Genomic DNA, 20,702 nt, shown 5'->3' with positions numbered 1-20,702 from the left:
CTCAAAACTATGAAATGTTCATGCTGGAAAAAAAAATTCTTTTTTATCTCCTTATCCAAAGTACTTTTAACTTGCCAATACACAGTCTTATGCATGGGTCTGCCTGCCTGTCTTGTCATTCATTCATTCATTTATTTTTTCTACTACTGAGTATTGAATCCAGAGCCTTAAATGTGCTGGATCCCCAACACTTTAAATTAATTAATTAATTGATTAACTTTTCGGACATAGTTTGGCTAAGGCAGTGGTTGTATTCCACCTGCTTCAACCTCCCAGGATGTTCCAGGCATGCACCACTATCTCTGCTAATCTTTTTCCCATACTGTACATTTTTTAGTTATTTCCATAATGCTTATCCAGGGAATTACAATTAAAATTCCAATTTTATTTGTTTAGTAGAGTTTTCTTTTAGTAGATAGGGTCTTAGTATGTAGTCCAAGGCTGGCTTCATATATGGTATATAGCCCTGGCTGGTTTCAAACTCATTATGTTCCTGACTTACCTCTTAAGCACTGACATTACTAGTGTGTGCCACCATGCCTTGCTAATAACTCAATTTATAATAATCTTATTGGACTAATACCAGTTTAATTTTGGTAGTATTTAGAGACTGCTTTTTTTTAATGTATTTGGTGCAGGGTCTTACTATGCAGCTTGGACTCATAGTGATCCTTTTGTTGTCAGCCTCCCTAGTGCTGGGATTACAGGTGTGTGCCACCATGCCCAGTCTCAGTGGCTGGCTCAGTGTGTCCAGGGGTGGGGCCAGTGTGGCACATGGTGCCCAGGATTAAACCCTGATCTCTGTGCTTGCCTAAGTAGGTGCTTAGTCTGCTGAGCTATCTCGCTGGCCCTCAGAGACTTTGCCTTTATATAGCTATCCTCTTTTTATGCTAATATTGTTGTAAATTACATCTTTATACAGTGGCCAACACAAATTTATGATTATTGCCTTATATTATTATCTTTAAGTCAGGTCAGAAGATTTAGGAACAGAAATTTATGTTGCATTTATGTTACCTCATTATACTGTCTGTATGATATCTTTTATTGGTGCTTTTATTTTGAGTACTACTGGTGTTCTTTCTTTCAGCCCAAGGACTGCCTTTCGCATTTCTGTGAGTTAGATGGGTTAGCAGTAAACTTTTAGGTCTCTTGTTCATCTGGGAGCTCTTTGATTCTCCTTTCTTTTTTAAGGGTGATATTGCTGAACATAAAATTTTAGTTGGCAATTTTTCCTTCTGGCCTCACAGGTTTCTGATGAATAAGCTGGTATCTATGGAGGACTCCTGTGTGTGAGTTGTTACATGTGTCTTTCTATTTTTAGTACTACGTTGGACTTTTTACAGTGAAATTATGTGGTGGTGGCCCCCTGGGCCACAGTTTTGCAAAGTACCATGGATGTCTTGTTACTTGGGTTTGTCCTCTTTTGGATGAGGGTGCTGTTTGGCATTGCTCTGGCAGCAGTGACTCTGAAGCATTGCTTGTAATGTTTGACAGGATTCTGCTCTCTGGAGGCCTTAGCACTGTGAGAGTTTCCTGCCAGGTAACCCAAGAGACCTTGCCTGCCCTTTGGAACCCCAGGCAGGTCCGGGGATGACTGTTACTTGGAACTGAGGCTTTGAGAAAACCTCAGCTCTGATCTTCCCTCTACAGAAATGTGTGGGCTGCTACTTTTTTAAAAAAGGTTTACTAATTAAATTAGCTGGGGAAATGGCAGTAGGTCTAGGATACATTATTAAGACACCGAAGAGCTCACTGTCTTTACTGAAATCCAGTTTTTTTTTGTTTGTCATTCCCAAGTTAAATGATTACAGAATGCCTGAAAAATTGATTCTGACAATTTTGGCAGTTTTTCAATTGCTATGATGGGGGAATGAAATTGTTTGGTTTCTTTGCCATTTGTAGTGCCTTCCAACCACAGATAATCATAGTTAGCAATTTCTTTTATGCATTCACAGTATTTCTTTAGGCATCTACAAGAACACATGAATTTGTATCTACTTTTCGCTTTTTAAAAGTGGCATACTCTAGGGACTTGTTGGCTCTAGGTTTATCCTGGGTAGGAACTGTGATGAGAATGAGGAAAAGATAGATAAGAGATAATAGTAAGGTCAGGTGGAGATTATCCCTCTCCTAAGCTGAGGACAGGAACTGTCCAAGATGGGTAGAGCATTTATTTATACCCTCAAGAGGTGAATATTAATTTAACCTTTCTACACAGCAATAAGTTAACAGGCTGCAATGGATTGTTTACATGCTTTGAGTAGCTCCCGTGTTCTTGGGCTGGCTTTGTCCTGCATGCATGATTGCCTTCCAGCATTAGTGGCTCCCATCAGCATACTGTGCATACTGTATACCTTGTTTTTTAAATTTTGCTCTACTGGGAATTTAACGCAGGGCTTTGTGTATGCTAAGCAAGTCCTCTACCACTTATGAACATCCCTAGCACTATTTTATTTTGATAAAAGGTCACCATACTGGCCTTCAACTTATGACCCTACTTCAGCCTTCTAAGCAGATGAGATGACAAGCCCGTGCACAATGCCCAGCTTCCTGTGGCTTTCGGCCTGACATTATACCACATCTTGAGTCCTGAAGAAGGAAGTCTCTATACTTACTCTAGTGAATGGCTTTGGGGAAGTATCCTTCCTGTTGTCCCCTGTCCAGATCTGCAACTTTCTCTGAGAGCTTGCGAATTTAGTAGCTTCAGTCTTCTTGTCCCCTGTGCTGATCACTCTGTCACCACCCTGAGCCCTGTGGTTCCCTTTACTTCTGTACTTTTGTGAAACTTTTCCATTGTTTTAATGTCAGTAGAAAGAACCAGGAACCTTGCTTCTTACTCATGGATGCTTCCTTGTTTCCCTGAGCTGTGACCCTGGTACTAGCTCTGCCAGTCTCTCCATTGCAGATTAAGAGGTTTTCTGCACTGCCTTCTAATTTTCAGTAAAGAAGTGATCTTTTCTTGAACTCCTAAGATATCCTTTCTCTTGAGCATTGACTATGGTGTTCAGCTTTCACCAGCATCACCATTAGATCGTAAGATTCAATCTCAGCATTATGAGGAAATTATCACTTGTTATTGGCACATTGGATGTTATTTGTATACCTGAAATCTTCCATTTGAGATCGCTATCAGTAAACCTACAGTGGGTCTAGTTGCTTTTTAAATAAAGCCAGATTTCAAGATTGCATTTTTTTTCCTATTTACTCATTTTGTAACTGGCTCCTGCCATTCACTCAGCCAATGTCACATCTTGTATGTGAACCTCTGATTGCTTCTGACCATGCTGATTGCTATTCAAGCTTCTGTCTTCTGGCATCCACATTTCAGTCTCTTGATGACTACTGCTTGGCCTGTTCTCTTATCACATAAACTTTGATTTCCTGGAGAAAGAAACTGTGCTTTTTTGTCTTGTCTGTGGTTTTAGACACTCAGTATGACTCATGTAAAGTATGAAATTGTGCAATCATGGTTCATTCAGCCTTTCTTTTGGGCAGTCAGTCAACTAACATCTTAACTGTCTCTTGGAAGCTACATTGGATTGTTTACTAACTCTTGGGAGCTAAGTTTAAATTTTGTAATAAGTGCCAATTTTTGAATAGAGTAGAACTTTGTTATTTGGGCTTAGATGATGAAAGGGGGAAAATGTCACACAGTGAATCTACAGAAAGTACAGAAAGTACAGATAGAGAACAAAGTGTTCCTGGTTGGTACCTGGAGCTTTAGACCTGTGGGAGGCTAAACAATCCTCTTTCACTAGACATCTACATCCTAGTCTTCAGTTTATGAAAATGGCACCTTATATGGCAGATGGAGGTTTTCAAATGTAAAATAAAGAACTTGAGGTGAAAAGAGGATCCTGGCTTATCTGGGTAGATTCTAAGTGTATCCACAAGGTCCTTGTAAGAGTGAGGCAGTAAAGAGAGACAGACAGTGATGGTGATGAAGTCTGAAGCTGAGTGATATGTCCTGAGGAGGGAGGAAAGAGCAGTCAGCCAGAGAGTGCAAGAAATACAAGGGACAGATTTCCCCTGTATTCTCTGGAGAGTGTACACTTTTCTGACAGCTTCTTTGTAGACCAGCAAAAGCCCTTTTAGGTTTTTGACTCCCAGATAATATGGCAATTTGTCACAATAGCATAGGAAGCTAGTACATTCTTTCAGTTGTTGGAAGATAGATAGCTCAATAATAATCTCTCTCTCTCTCTCTCTCTCTCTCTCTCTCTCTCTCTCTCTCTCTCTCTCTCATACACACATACACACACACGTTTTCAGGGTCTCATTCAATCATGAGAAAAGTATACTTAGAATAATGGCAAAGACAGCATTTTAGTGTATACAATTGTATGACTGACCTTTTTTTTTTTTAGCACTGGGGATTGAAACCAGGGCTTTCACACTAAGCTATATCTTCAGCCCTTTTTGTTTTTTAAATTTTGAGATAGAGTCTCACTAAGTTGCCTAAGCTACATTTGGACTTGTGATCCTTCTGTTTCAACCTCATAGTGTTGTGCCTTTACAGGTGTGTGTTATGATGCCTGGCTTCCAGTCCGTTTGTTGTATAATTGGTATAAAGTGATTCTGAACTGGGTGTGGTGGCACATACTGGTAATTCCAGGAGGTTGAGGTGAGAGGATTGCAAATCCAGGCACAGTTTGCCCAATTTAGTGACTTAGAAAGACCTTGTTTTATTTATTAATTAATTTGTTTGTTTGTTTGTAGGGTCTCACTATGTAGTCAAGAATTCCTTGAACTAACTATGTAGACCAGACTGGCTGCAAAAATCCTCCTGCTTAGGCCTCCCAAGTGTTGGGATTTTAGGCATGTGCCACCATAACTGGCAAGACTCTGCTTTAAAAAAAAAAAAAAAAAAAAAAGATTCTGTAGGAGAACTTCAACAGAAATGTAATCTCAAGAATATCCCTAAACTGTAGTGATCTGTTACCTTTTGAGCTGGCAGGGCTTGTGCCCTTGACAGAACTGTATAGAATAGGAAATAATATAACAGCATTATGTTGTAGATAACATCCTGAGCTGAAGTCTTGGTTGGTGATGCTTCCTCTCATCCCTACCCTTTCCTTTTTCAGGCAGGTGTCCAGATGAAAAGTGAGAAGACATAAACCAGAAGTGAATTAGCTCACTGTTCATTGATTTCAACATTACTCACTGAGGGCTTCCTGTTAACAGTTATTTCTTACTTTTTACCTTAATGACACTCACTGTATCCTTTTGTCAGGGATCTTCACTGTCCTGGGTTCAGTGACTTGCTAGGGAGACATTATCACAGGATCAGGTGAGCTTAATACTATAGGTCATTACAGTGAAAGGATATTGCACAATATCAGTGAAGGGCAGGTGCACAAGGTCAGTCCAGGGGAAACAAGGCACTAATCTCTGTTTTCCCAGTGGACACAGCTAGTTCCCTCAGGAAGGACTTGGGACATCGTGCCTTAAGTTGTCCACTAGGAAACCTGCTTGAGCCCAGGAGACCAGGGTGTTCATGGGGCTTGTGACTCAGGCTCACAGTGCTTATATGTTTGACTTGGATCACTGAATCCCTCAAAAGGAAAGCACATGTTCACTGTAAATGGATGGCATTGTATACATAAACTATCTAGAGAAATCGGTAGTGTAGTTTAAGGCTTTGGGCATACAAAGCTGTCTTACTAGTTAGAACATTTAAAGGTATCAATTCTTAGACATTGGCTGAGGGTCAGTTTTGAAATAGACTGGGGTGGTAATTTGTAAAGGTAGAGCAACTCAGTCCTTTGTAGTTAACCCTTTACTCCCCACCATTCTTTTGATGGGAAAGTACTCTTCAGTGGTTTTATTCATACTTGGTACACATTTTATATTCTGGTTGTCTGTAGTTCACTTGCCCTTTTTTATGATATTCTCTGCCTCCTAAGTATGTGCTTGAATAAAATTTGTTCTTGCCTTTTTAGTAATATGGGAAGTAAATCTCATCATTCCTGTTCTTTCTTGACGTCTTTGTGCTCATATAGCTGTTTTTGTCTTGTTTCAGAGTGGATGAGAAATCTTGAAAGCAAAGCACTGATCTCAACACAGAGTATTTTTGAGGAAGAACAACCCCTTGGCATGAAGTTGGGAAGATGCCTATGGGATGATTCTTGGTTTTCCAGATTAGGAGTTTGGGGATATAAAGACCAATTAGAAATGTACCACATGAACCAGAGTACAGCTATGAGGCAAATGTTCTTCATGCAAAAACACATACTGTCTCAAAGAGGTTCTGAATACTGTGAACTTGGGGCAGAATATAGTGAGAGTTTAAACTTTGTTCCATCCCAGAAAGCTTCCCAATTAGAACATTTTTATAAACCTGACACACAGGCTGAAAGTTGGGGATTCAACTCGGCCATAATGTATGCAGATAAAATTACCTGTGACAATAATAATTGTGACAAAGCATATAACCAGTCCATCCAACCTGTTCATCCTATAAGAATACAGACTGGAGATATTTTCAGATGTACTGATGGTATGAAGTCCTTCAATGATGTCATGCAGTTTGGTGATCAGAAAGGAATATACACAGGAGAAAAACTATATGAATATAAGGAATACCATCAAATTTTTAATCAGAGCCCATCATTTAATGAACATCCAAGACTTCGTATTGGAGAAAACCAGTATGATTACAAAGAATATGAAAATATCTTTTACTTCTCATCCTTTATGGAACATCAAAAAATTGGTCCTGTAGAGAAAGCATATAAATATAATGAGTGGGAGAAAGTCTTTGGATATGACTCTTTCCTTACTCAACACACAAGTACGTACACCACAGAGAAACCCTATGAATATAATGAATGTGGAACATCTTTCATCTGGAGCTCTTATCTTATTCAACATAAGAACACTCACGCTGGCGAGAAACCCTATGAGTGTGATAAATGTGGAAAAGTTTTTAGGAACCGTTCAGCCCTTACCAAACACGAACGGACTCACACTGGAATAAAACCTTATGAATGTAATAAATGTGGGAAAGCCTTCAGCTGGAATTCTCATCTGATTGTACACAAGAGAATTCATACAGGAGAAAAGCCTTATGTATGTAATGAGTGTGGGAAATCATTTAATTGGAACTCCCATCTCATTGGACACCAGAGAACTCATACTGGAGAGAAACCATTTGAATGTAGGGAATGTGGGAAGTCATTCAGCTGGAGTTCCCATCTCATTGCTCACATGAGAATGCACACAGGAGAGAAACCCTTTAAATGTGATGAATGTGAAAAGGCTTTTCGGGATTACTCTGCTCTTAGTAAACATGAAAGGACTCATTCTGGAGCAAAGCCCTATAAGTGTACAGAATGTGGAAAATCCTTCAGCTGGAGCTCCCATCTCATTGCTCACCAGAGAACTCACACAGGAGAAAAACCTTATAACTGCCAGGAATGTGGCAAAGCATTCAGAGAACGCTCAGCCCTCACCAAACATGAAATTATTCATTCTGGAATTAAACCCTATGAATGTAATAAATGTGGAAAGTCTTGTAGCCAGATGGCTCACCTTGTTAGGCATCAAAGGACTCATACTGGAGAGAAACCCTATGAATGCAATAAATGTGGGAAATCCTTCAGTCAGAGTTGCCACCTAGTTGCTCATAGGAGAATTCACACTGGTGAGAAACCCTATAAGTGTAATCAGTGTGAAAGATCTTTTAACTGTAGCTCTCATCTTATTGCTCATCGGAGAACTCATACTGGAGAGAAACCATATAGGTGTAATGAATGTGGGAAAGCATTTAATGAGAGTTCTTCCCTTATTGTGCACCTAAGAAACCATACTGGAGAAAAACCCTACAAATGTAATCATTGTGAGAAGGCTTTCTGTAAGAACTCATCCCTTATTATTCATCAGAGAATGCACAGCGGACAGAAGCGCTTCATATGCAGTGATTGTGGAAGGGCCTTCAGTGGTCACTCAGCCCTGCTTCAACACCAGAGGAGTCACAGTGAGGGGAAACTGCCCATGAACTGATTAGAGAGTTTTATTATAATTTGATAATACATTGAAGATATCAATATAAGCAAGAGGAAAAGTTTAAGAGTTCAGTGAGACTTTATGATTCAATATGAAATGGAGTAAAATCAATAGGTAAAAGTGTACAGCAGTTTTATAGTCCTCATTCAACATCAGATAATTAGAGAAGAAAATTAAACACCCCCTGTGGTGTGTAGGAACCCCTACCTAAGTAACATGACTTGGGCATGAGGTGATTACTTTTTCAGCACACTTAAAAGATTTTATAGGTAGATCAGTACAGTGTGTGTCACTACGGGAAAACCGTATGCCAAGAATGTTGTGTTACTTGTAATAGTTTTTCATCAAGCCAGAGAACTCGATGGAGACTTTCACATTTTGTGCATAATTTTAGAAATTCAGATAAAATATACTATTACAAGAGGAGGGGCTAGGTGCTAGAGTAAATAACACTATGAATTTAAGAAAAAATAGTATAGCATTGAATGGGGTATCTACTCTTGATCAAGATTAACCTTAGGAAACAATTAGTGAGATTTCTGATGGTGGAAAATTCTGTGGAAGTCTGAGGCTGATGATGTTGGCACAGAGGTGACAATCACCCAGAGTGTCATTGTCTTGTGTGCTTATTACTGCATTGCTGGAAGTCTAATTTCTAGGTGGTCAGTAGAAATTATACAGTGTTTTGGACACAATCAGTATACATGAAGGAATGAAAAGGACAGAATTGTGTGTCCCTATCTACTGTAGCAAATCTAAAAAAGTGTGTAGGGATAAGGATCTAATAGATTCATGGAGAAATTAACCCAGTTAATTTTTTTTTTTTTAATAAGCATAGCACTTACTGTGAGCTAGGCTTTGAGTGTTTTTCAAATATTAGTTCAACTATAACTGTATGAGGTAGATACTGTCACCTGGGTTTATGAATGGGGAGACTGAAGTGGCAAAAGTGAGGTACCTCCCCCAGGATCACTGCTAATCGGCAGTAGAGCTGAGACTGCAGTTCCATGGGCCATATTTTTAACCGCTGTCATCCTGACTCCAGTGATACATTTCCCAAATGTTTTCTCATTTTTTGTTCATTGTTTGAGTAGTAGAGATTTGATAATAAAATTCAAGAAAATCTTAACTAGTGAGAAGCTGTTACCTGGCTCCTGTTTCCTGAAGGGTTCCTAGAAATAAGAGAGCTAAGCTCCCTTCGGCATGGGAAGAGAAGTCTGGACTGGACATTCAGAATCACTGGTTTTCTGGGACCTGTTTTCCAAACTTTGACTGCTTATAGACCTGAGGGCTTCAGTGCCCAGAAGACTTGCTGAAATCACCCCAGGTGTCACTTTCCTGGGAACAGAGAGGCACTCAGCAGCAAGCTGTATCCACACCCTAACCCCCTTTGTACCTCCCCTCTACTCGGCTCTGTTTAACCTACTTTACATTCTGGGAAATTTCTCTCGTTGTCAATATTTTTTGTCTTTTTCATTTTGGAAGTTTCTTATTATAGGGTTCTTGTTACTTAGATGTTAGCACACCCACTTCTGTTTATATATCTTGTTTTCTGATTTCTTTACATTGTGTTGACATTCTCTGACTCTGCTCTTTTAGTTTGCTAATCTGTTCCTCAGCTCTGACTGTTTTGGTACTTATTTCCTCTATTGTGTTTTCATTTCAGTAATTGTTTTACAAGCCTGATACTGGTGGGTTCTTTTTATGTGTTTATAATGTCATTTCATATTGCTAAAGCATGCCTTTTTCCTGTGTGTTCAAGAGGCTTTTTACAATTTTACTCTTATCTCTTAATGTGTACTGTTGGGTCTGTAACATGGTGTGTTTCTTATCTTTTGATACTTAACATCTGTTACTGTAACATCCGTTGCATCTCCCTGGTCCATGGGTACTCTGTAGAGGACAGAAGCCCCAAGTTGAAGGTCCAGGCATCAGGAAAACTGTTAGGTTTTTGTTTTCTTTTTGCTTAGTTCTGGGGATTGAATCTAGGGTCTTTGCCCTGAGCTACACCACTACTACTTTCTCATTTTCAATTTGGATTTTTTTTTTTTTTTTTTTTTTTTCAGGACTGGGGATTGAGATACACCCAAAGTTGCTAAGTTGCCCAGGTTGAACTTGTGTTTCTCACCAGGCCCAAGCTGCTCTTGCCTTGATCAGACTGCTCCTGACAGATCACTGCATAGGGGTCGGGTGCTTTCAAGACCAAGTTGGGGAGGAGCAAAGCCCAGCAGTAGTGCTGTGTTCTCTTAGGTTTGCATTGTCCTGCAACCCTCCTGTCCTCCTATCCTGCCCCTTCCTCCCCACCCACCCACCCTAACCAGTTCAGATCATACACAGGGCTTCTCAGAGCTCCTGATCCCTTCTCACCTTTGGTGTCTTAGCCCTGGGCACCTGTGTGGTCTCTACAGGTGAGCTGATTCTTAGAAGTCAAGGTCAGCACTTCAATTTGGAGTCTGTCTGGAGCTGATGGCAGCATGAGGTTGTGGAAGGTCCTGTGGGCCAGTGTCCTTGCCTCATCCTGGACAGGAACCATTGTTTCTGTGCAGCTCTGCTTCTCTATGTTGACAATGACATATTGGCCTGTGGCACACATTAGAGTCACACATTAGTAGGCTCTCTTTTGTTGCCTGTACCATGCTCAACAGACCCCAGGAGGGTGGGGTGTCACAAGTTCTCTGCTGGGTGCTTAGGATATAGCAGTTTCTCCTGATGTCTTAGGAACATGTGACCAAAGTAGTTCTCAGGTTGTTCCTGCGGTGCCAAGCTCCTCTGTAAAGAGAGCAGAAATTCCAAAAGCATTCACAGTGAGCAGTTGGCCAGAGGAAAGAGCCCAGGATGAGTTAGGGTAGGGAACACAGGAAATATGAGAGGCTGTTGTGGCTTTAGAGCTCTTGGAAGACAAGGCTTCCTGATCTAAACCTTGCCCCTGGCCAAGTGGCTTAGCCAGCAAGGCAGTGATTGGAGTGTATCCCTGTGGGCCGTGTATGACCCAGACATGGACTGCCCTGTGACCTGTGGTCTCAGCCTCCATGGCTTCACCACTGTCCCCCATGTGTGGCATGCTGGGTGAGGCAAGGGCAGCCAGTCTGTTATCCTCTTATTGTAAGCAGCTAGCTGTTCCTGGTCACCCACAGCTCCAGCACAGTGGGAAGAAAAAGTCTGCAATATGAGAAGCACATGTGTGCCCACTGTGCCTGAGTACCTGGCCCATGGGTGGGAGAACCCAGCTCTGAGTACAGGTATGACCTTGGGTGATGACACTGGTCTCATCCCATGCAGGGCTGCAGTGTGGGTTGGTGCAGTGTATAACATCAGGCTCATGGGAACGTTTAGATTTGGCTCACAGGATGTGGAGAGGGAGCTGGGAAACAGCTACCATGTGTTGCAGGCCGAAGAGAGAGTAAGGGAGTAGGCACTACCACAGAGGCATGAACAGGTGTGGTAGCGCCAGTGTGGCCACACTAGGCCTAGAGTTGGGATGGCCCTTCAGGAGGTGAAGCCACACCTATTTTTGTCCCCGGTAAGAAACTAGCAGTGAACCTAAAATGGGCTAGTCTTGTCCTGGAACAAAGTGTTTTTAAGAGAGCACTGGGACTCTGTCTAAGACCTTGCCCTCAAAAGAGCATTTGATGCTGGGTGTTGTGGCACATGCCAGTAGTCCCTGCACTCTGTAAGGCTGAAGCAGGAGGACCACTATGAGTTTGAAGGCAGCCTGGGTTATGTAGTGAGTTCAAGACCAACCTGAACTGTATAGCAAGACTCTATCTCCAAAAATCAAGGAAAAAAGAAAGCAATGTTTCGATTATGGCTAGAAATATCTTGTAGGAGCTAAAGATAGCACTTAACTATAGTGGGCAGTGCGCTGGAGAGTGCAGTTGAGCTACACCATGATGTGCTGGGGAGCACTGCTGTGAGATCACCTTGCAAAAGCCAGAGCCACACCACCACATTTGCAACAGAGGCAGTGGCCTGATGGTAAGCTCAGTGAGAAGACGGAGAGCAGCAAGCCCCTCTGCTGGAGAAAGGCATCTTTGTGCTCTGTGCCCACCAGAGGCCGCCTTCTGAGGTACAGACAACATGCCCCCATGAGCTGTTGAGGGAATTTTACTGGGAACATGCACCAGCACAAACTACAGGGGTCTTCAGGCAGAAAACTGTTCAAGAAAGAAGTGTGGTAATGCAGGAGGCACTGAAGAGCAAAAAAATATACCTGCATTCCTTTGTTCTTTTCTGGCAGCCTTCATCCTCAGCTCCATCCTCAGCCCTTTTTATTTTTTGAGACAGGGTCTTGTTAAGTTGCCCAGGTGTGGGCTGGAATGTATGCTTCTCCTTTCTCAATCTCCTGAATAGCTAGGGTTGGAAGTGTGCACCAGTAGGCATGGATGGACGGGGTTTTAATTGACTCAAAGCAGCCTGACCTCCTAGGGTTGAGAAGTCCTGAGATCTGCTTCTGGGCCTCTGGGCCACAGAGGGGTGCCAGGGTAGGTGGTGCAGTTTCAGGCAGATGGACGAACGTGGAAGGGATTGAGTCACCAGTGTGGAGGCCAGTCATCCTGACGGTGTGTGCAGAGATGAGAGGCACCATATGGCCCTGCCTTGTGATGCTGCAGAGTCCCTGTGCAGGGCAGTGGACACACTGTGAGGGAGGCCATGGTGGGTGCTCCTCAGGCTGGGAAGGAGGTATAAGAGACACTTGTTTGTTTTTTTTTTCATAATTGTATTGAGAAACAAATAGCAATGAGACAGTTTCAAATCAAATTGGTAGGACAGTTTCAATAATTAACACATTGCATACTGTCTTCCTATTGGTTAATTGCTGTACAAGATGCAGACATGATATCCTATTTACAAACACCATTAGAACAAATCCCTCTATTCATTAAGAGAATGTAACTATATATCTATCCTAACCACTTTGAATACACAGATACAAAATGGACATTCATCTGTATCCCCTTTTTTGTTAAGTTCCATTATTTGAATATTATAGGTGTGTAAACTCAGCAAAATATTCTAAAAGAGTCCAGTAGCCCATAATAGTATTGGGTCTTCCGCTTGACTGGCAATGTCAGAAATTGTTGACCTGAGTCCCCTATAGCTCAACATAACAGCATGGCTTTACTTCTTATATTTTGTTTTTATACTTTTCTGCTGGATGGTTAAGACCAAGGTAAAGCAGGACCTATGCAAGAAGAGTTGTAGCTTTTGGGTCTGATAAGGTCAGTGAAATCCCCTCAGGATTTATCCTGAGATCCTGTACCTCAGATTGTAGAACCGTTTTCAGTGTCAGCCATGTGGATGAGTCACGACCATTGCTTGGCCAATGTGCTCTAAGAGAGACACTTGTGCTCCTAAGGAGAGTCACCTCATTGAGGACTGGGGACCTGTTCTGTTTTCCAGTCAGAAACCAAATTTGATTCTACTCCCCAAACTTGAGATTCTGAAATTTCCTTGGATCTCTGCACCTTGATCCCATGCACTCAGAAATGTGTCTTCCAGTCATGGTCCAGAGATTCCTGCCTTGTGAGCAGGATACCAGTTCTCGTACTTGCTGAGTTTTGACCCCACCCAACAAAGGTGCTGGGTCAGTTGGGGTGATTGAGATTTTACCTTGGGCAGGGCCAGCTGCAGCCCCTGCAGTGATCCCACAGCTGGATGTGACCCAGAGCAGCCGCTCCAGGAGTGACTGTGAAGGCTTCTGGGAGAAAGGATGTGAGCCCTGCATGTGAGAGGTAAGCTCATGTTGCTGGGGATAGTGACAGCCGAGCCATCGCTGAAAGCCTTATGTCCCAGAAGGGCTCACTGCAATGGGCTACCCTTCCTCCAGGACAAGTGGAACTCAACTTGAGAGGAGTCTCCTTTATTTATCTAACAGCAGGCCATATACAGAACTGCAAATCTCCATTTTTATTTCAAGTGATTAGCTTAACTATGTCCATGTGACTACATCCAGAGAAATGCCCACTGCTTGACCAGACATATGTTCAAGCTTCCCACAGACACTGGGGAGAAGCAAGCTTTTCTGTTCTGCTCTGATGCCCCCTTGGACCATTAAGCTCTTGTTGCTTTCTAGCCTTTAACTTCCCCATCTGAATGACAATTCCTTTCCCCTGAGTGTTGTGGTCTTTTTGATCAGAGTGTTTCCTGTTGCAGTTGTCCTCGCCTCCTTTGAAGCTTATTCTGTCTTTAGTTTGGTAGAGAAATACTGAAGCTATTTATGCATTGAGATATTCTGGTCTGAGGAGCTGCTGAGGAGCTTCCCCAGGAGGGACAGTATGGCTTTTGCTTTTTTCAGGTTCTCTGGATGTTGTGAATAAAGACCAACAGGGTCCATGTGTAGGACAATTCATGAGAACTGGTGTGGAGAACTGTTCTGTTCTGGCAGTAGGAGTTGGTCCTTTGATGTCACCAAGTCACACTCAGGGCACCTTGTCCCACAGGAGGCAGAGATATCAGGGAGACACTTAGGCCCCTCTCTTAGCTTAATCATGGTTGAAAACAGTGTCCTGTGGCCATCGGGCCTGGAGACTGCTGTCTGCAGACTGGCAGATAATAGTTGCCTGCAGTCCCCCAGAAAAACTGAAGCCCCAGCCCCAGAACTTAGCCCCTAGACTCCTCCCATGCTGAAGAGATTCTGCCCAGGTTGCTGAAGTGAAGGACAGAGGAGGAAGCCACAGATTAGGGCAAGGAGCTTGGCAGTGCTGGGAAGAGAAAGAGAGCCATAGGTGGGGGCACTGGCAGCCTTCACAGTGGGTGGGGCCAAAGTACAGGTGGTGGTCTGGACCCCTGTTCAAGAGCAGACCATCCTGTCCTGGAGGTGAGTGCCCTTCTCTCCTGATCTCTCTACTCTGACTTCCTGTTGTAGTCTGTGAGTCCCCACGAGGTTCTCTCAGACTCTTCTAGCTTGGGTCCAGCCCTCAGCACCCTGGAGCTCAGTAGCCATGTAATCTAGTCCAGCCTGGCCTGCAGATTTTCCTAATCTGGTTAAACACCTCCAAGACTTCTGTGCTGTACAAAGAATCTATGGGCATGTGGGTGATCACTCAGTGCCAGGTTAATCCTGCATGGAGATCTCTGCTGTCTCCATCACAGAGGGCAATGAGAGTGATTCTTTTTTAAAACACTTTTATTTATTTATTTATTTAATTAATTAATTTATTTATTTTTTTGCGGAACCGGGGATTGAACTCAGGCCCTTGCGCTTGCCAGGGAAGTGCTTATTCCACTGAGCCATCTCCTCGGCCCGAGAGTGATTCTTATCATTCTTTGAGGAATGATTTATTTCATCATAATGGCTTCCTTTTCCTTCCTCCCTCCCTCCCTCCCTCCCTCCCTCCCTTTCTTCCTTTCTTCCTTCTCTTCCTTCCCTTTTTCTTTCATTGCTCTGTCTGTCTTTCTTTTTCTTAGCAAGGGTCTCACTGTGTAAGCAGGCTAGTCTCTGAGTGCTGGGAAGGGTGTGTGCCACTATTACTCATCTGTGCCATGGTTTTAAATGGAAAGCATCACTATCTTTGAGGTGTAAGGATGTGGCAAAATTGTTGAGTTTATGTCTTAATGAGACTCATGTAGAGTCACATCAGGTTTTATGTTGATTATTGATATATTTCTCCTTCAAGGATGGTGGCTTAGCTCTGTCTGGCAGAGGAAAACCACATCTAAAGACCATGATGGTTTGAGTAAAGCTGTGTTATCTTCTGGAGCCCTCTGAGCCGGGCACACGGGAAGGAGCCAAGGTGGATGCCAGCTTCCTCTAACACAGGCTTCGTGAGTTTGGGTTTGTCTCCATAGTGATCATCTGGTTCAGGGCTTCATATGGTGAATCAGATTATTAGCTCTGCTGATTAGGGGTACTCCAGCAGATATTCAGTTCACACAGGCCAGATTCTATTGAATGTGAACTTGTCACCGTTTGATTTTTAAATATTCTATTCTATTTTTTGGTGGCACCAGGGATTGAACTCAGGACCGTGTGTTTTCCAGGCAAGCACTTATTCCACTGAGCTATCTCTCGAGCCCCTTGATTTTTAAATATTTTGTACTAATTTTCAAGTATAGTTCTTTTCTCATTTTAATGTTTAGCTTTTATCAAGTACTATAAAAATCATAGTAAATGTTTGCACTTTAAAATTCTATTACTTATTGTCAGTCCCTTTAAAATATCCCTTCCACCCCCATCTTTGAGCATATTTATCCTATCTCCTTGCTACTTTCTGAAGCATCTCTGGAGTCCTCTTTTCCTGAGGGTTATTAGTTGTGCTGTTCTTGGTGCCTCATGTCCTGAACCAATGCAAAATGTTTCTCCCTCTGTTAATTCTGACCTTATGGAAAAGCAAGAAGTCACAAGGTACCAGGCCTGGTGCCTCAGGTGAATGAGGACATGCCATTTTTTTTAAAAATGTATTTGGCATAGGGTCTCACTACACAGCTTAGACTTGTAGTGATTCTGTTTTCAGCCTCCCAAGTCCTGGGATTACAGGCATGTACCATGGTTTCAGTGGTCAGTTCAGTGTGCCCAGGTATGGAGCCCACATGGTATGTGGTGTGGGCATGGAACCCTGATCCCTATGCTTGCCTAAGCAGATATTTAGTCTGCTGAGCTATCTCACAGGTCCCATTATGTTTTTATTTAACAGGAATTGCTATAAATGTTTGAATTGATTCCAAACAATAAGCCAGCCATAAAAAGACACAGATGGGGACTTTCAGAACTGCTTCTGAAGGTGGCCACAACCATGGGATAAGTGTGTTCAGGAGGAGGTGAGGATTTTGGGAGGAATCTTTTACTGTAATAAATTTTTACACTATATTTTTTATTAACCCTTGTACCTAAAATATATACTAGAAAGTTTTGTTTTGTGATTAAGAGCATTAAACCAGAGAATGCTGATCTACATGTTCAGCCCCTTTAAATTCAGACAGTCTAAATTTGTACCAAGGCTGGTCTCAAAGTCCTGAACCTCCTACCTCAGGTTCCTGAGTACTGTGGCTGCACACATATACGATTTTGATTTTCCTCATGTGCTGTCACTTAGAGGAATAACTTCTAAAGAGCTTCACTTCCAGTTTTCTTTTGTGTTCTATCACATACAGAGCAAGGGCTCTTCCCTTGTAGGTGTCTGAGTTTCCCTTCATGATTGTTTTCATGTCATCCTTGTTCAGGGGCCTTGCTAATTTTCTCTGTATTGTTCCAACTTTAGTATATGTGCTGCTGAAGTGAGCACTCCCCTCATGATTATTGAAAAGATTCTAGCATGAAAATGGGGAGTGTAGGAAACACTTGTAGCTTGTCCAGCTCATGCCTGGAGCTAACTTGCAGTTCTGAGAATGTACATGCTATGCTGATGTTTCACTGTACACCACAATTATGAAGGTTAACGGCTGTGGAGATGCTCTACCCTGTTTCTATATCAAGTTGTATGTTGTAACTAATTTCTGACCCAAACTCCTTTTTCCTTGGAATCATGGAACCATTATAAAACCAATTTTTATGCATAAAGGAAAGTTGTTACTTGACCAGAGAAGAAGACCTTGGGAGAAATTATTTACAGGTCAGCGTCCCATCCAAACAAGAATGGGGGTTCTTTTAAGGGAGAAGTTGGGTATGATAGTGCATGGCTGTAATCCCCTTTTCAAGGCTGAGGTAGGAGCATCCCAAGTTTGAACCCAACCTAGGCAGCTTAGTGAGATCCTGCATCAAAATTTTATAAAAGGGACTGGGAATGTAGCTCAATAAAAGGGTCTTAGGTTGAGTCTCCAGTACTGAAGGTAAAATTAAGGGGAGAGAGGAAGGATTTTTGTTAATGAGCATGGCTTTATTTCTTTCTGGAGAGCAGGTTGGGTTCATCAGAGGTGAGGTTCTGCCTTCCTTTAATCCATATATGGGCCAGGTGCAGTGTGGGTCAGAAGCCAAACAGGCAGATGTGTAGGAAGTTTATTGGTGCATGCCTGGAGTGACACCCAGTGGTGCCCTAAACCTGCAGCCTTGAAGACCGAGTAGTGCTGAAAACCCCCTTGCCCCCACAAGCAGAACATTCAGTTCTGCTGAATTCAGTCATCTCAGGAGAACTGAATTTTCACGTGCGGCGATGAGGACCTCTCTGGAACCACCTTAAAGATTCAGTCCAGAGATAACTACCAACCAGACCAGAGCTTGGCCAGCATTACCACCCTTGCTGGCTGTGTCAACTCCCAAACCTTGTCTTTGCTGCCCTTTTCTATAAGATCCCATTGTTGCTGTCAGTCTCTTGCAGTTGATATTGTGCCCCCTCTGTCCTTTTCTATGTGGCCGTGCTGATTAGACCACTGTTCTTTTTGGTTGGTGTCATGGGACAGGTGGCCCAGCCTGCTCTGCTGGGACCCCTGAAGCAGATGTCTTTGCCTTAAAACTCTAGTAGCACTACATCCATTTTGTTGTCTTCAACTCACTGAATATTCCCTTTTTTTTTTTTTTTTTTTTGTATTTAGGGAAAGGTCCACAGGATGTTTAAGAGTCTCACTACTAGAGCCAACTCTTAGTGATCCACCTGTTTACAGCCTCCCAAGAGCTGGGATTACAGGCACGCACCACCACACCCAGTCTCAATTGCTGTCTCAGTGCGCCCCGGGGGGCAGGGCTGGCATGACAGGCCAGAGGATCGAACCTCCGGCCCCTGTGCCTACTTGCAGGTGCTTTAATCCATTGAGCTATTTGGCTGGCCCCTGGATATTCTTCCTTTTTTATGTATTTAGTACAGGGTCTACAGGGTTTCACTACACAGATTGGACTTGTAGTGATCCTCCTGTTTTTCAGCATCCTAAGCACTGGGATTATGTGCACCACCATGCCCAGTCTCAATTGCTGTCTCCGCACAACCCCAAGGGTGGGGCCGGCATGGCCTGTTGGGGATCAGACCCCAGTCCCTGCGTCTGCCTAAGCAAATGCTTTAATCCACTGAGCTATCTGGCTGGCCCTCAATGAACATTCTTAATTTCACTTGGAGTTGCAACCCAGGCCATCTTAATAACATCTACAAAACTCAAGCCAACATCACACTTTACACAATAGTATACAGGTTACATAATGGGTAGGAAATGATTAGCAGGGTCACACGACTTGAAACAGAAGTACCAGTCACACAGGAACTGATGGAGTGGCCAGACAAGATCACAGCTGTGCAGAGCTGCTCACTGCCCACAGGTCTGGACAGAGAGGCCACCCTCATGTGGGCAGAAGGGAGAGAGTCAGAATTTTTGCTGCCAGCCCTGGACACATTCACTAGGTGGGGTGATAAGATGGTGGCAGATGTGAACCACTGTTCCCAGAGTAGAGTGTCTACCCAACCATAGGATCTGGATGAGGGGCAGCTGGAGTGTCTGGTGAGCTTCTGGGCCTGGTTCATCTGATGTGGTCTTGGTTCTTCATGTGCCTCTGAATGTACTTTGATAATTACACTGGTGGTGACTTTTCATTAGCACACTTAGTCAGTTTATCCCTTATGAGTGTGCTAGGCAGCCAAGGGTGGTTCTTAATAAGTCTGGTGTGTCCAGCATCTAGCTCATGGTTATCTTTTGGCACAGACAAGTTACTAAGTCAGCCTGGCCTGGTGTTTGCACTCCAAGTGGACCAAACTGCTGCTTGACAAAGCCAAGTCATAGGGCTGGCCACAGTCTGGGAGCCACTGTTCCATGCAACAGAGTCAGGGGAGAGCACAGCCCACTCCATGCAGGAGGTGATGAACCTGGTGTGAAGGGAAGCTCCATATGAGGTTCTTAATGACTGAAACCAGTTTTATCCTGGTTTGTCCTGAATCTGGTTTTCAACAGCCATTGAGGTCCCAGCTGTCTGTGTGGCTGGCTGGGCAGATGCCTTGCCTGAATCAGAACATGGGTTAACAAAAAGATAGTCTCCTGGGGTTTGGGAGGGTGTTTTCTAGTGACAGTTCTGGGAGTAATTTTTTTGTGTTTCTTTAAATCCCATGACAGGGATTTCCACATCTTGTCACCCTAGCTTCACAGGAACAGGCAGACACATTCTGTGCAGCCCCAAGTAACCTGGCTAGCTACCTCAGCATGGACTTCTGCTTGCCACAGTCCTAATTTAGTTTAGTATTAAAAATTGTACCTGACTAATAAAGAACAAGACATCTACAGAAGCACAGTAAAGCAGACTCTGTTCTGTGTCTGTGGATCTAACCACCTCTCAAGCCAGCCTGGTTAGTGCACTGTGACAATAAGCTCTCAGAAAGTTGGCATCCAAATACATTGTATGCATGTGTGCATTTTTTTCACATACTGTTCTCTTCTTCTATTTCTAGAATCTACTTGAACCTAGTGGTTGCAAGAGCAGAAAAAAATACTCCTGGCATGAAAACTGAACTTTTCCACTTACCCCACATGTGAGACATTTGCTGATGTTACTCATATCTCCTTTCTTCATTATTTATGATTAGATCCACTTGCAGTATTTCAGTCCAAAAAAGAAGTTGGGTTGTCTTCTGTATTGGGCTGCTTTTCTGTCTCTGAGATCAAATGCCTGAGACCTGCCTGCAGCTTAGAGGAGGCTCATGTAGCTCACAGACCCAAGGGCTTCAGAGATCCCTTGCTTAGCTAGCTCTGAGGCAGAAGGGTGCTGCAGGAAACCTGGGGCATCCAAGCAGCAGAGCACAGCAGAAGTGCCAGTGAGAGGCCAGCTTAGGCCCTGGCAGAAGGGGTTG

At 43.1% G+C, this 20,702-nt stretch overlaps 1 protein-coding gene and 1 non-coding gene across 2 annotated transcripts in view; one reads left to right on the top strand and one right to left on the bottom strand.

The window, feature by feature from the left end:
- Window positions 1-7,932, top strand: part of Znf606 (zinc finger protein 606) — an 18,026-nt gene extending 10,094 nt beyond the window's left edge. The window contains 2 exon segments of the mRNA XM_023708009.1: window positions 6,026-7,794; window positions 7,797-7,932. Coding sequence (XP_023563777.1) covers window positions 6,026-7,794; window positions 7,797-7,838 — 1,811 coding nt within the window. The 3' untranslated portion in view covers window positions 7,839-7,932.
- Window positions 7,933-17,122: 9,190 nt separating this feature from the next.
- Window positions 17,123-17,231, bottom strand: LOC111814467. Its single transcript, XR_002819448.1, has one exon. It is a non-coding gene; the product is annotated as a U6 spliceosomal RNA (small nuclear RNA).
- Between the last annotated feature and the right edge of the window lie 3,471 nt (window positions 17,232-20,702).

This window comes from Octodon degus, unplaced genomic scaffold, assembly GCF_000260255.1.
Source record: "Octodon degus isolate 3935 unplaced genomic scaffold, OctDeg1.0 scaffold00322, whole genome shotgun sequence".
In the NCBI taxonomy this organism is placed as follows: domain Eukaryota; kingdom Metazoa; phylum Chordata; class Mammalia; order Rodentia; family Octodontidae; genus Octodon; species Octodon degus.
Note: the sequence above shows the minus strand (reverse complement) of the source record. Positions and strands in the feature narration are given on the sequence as shown.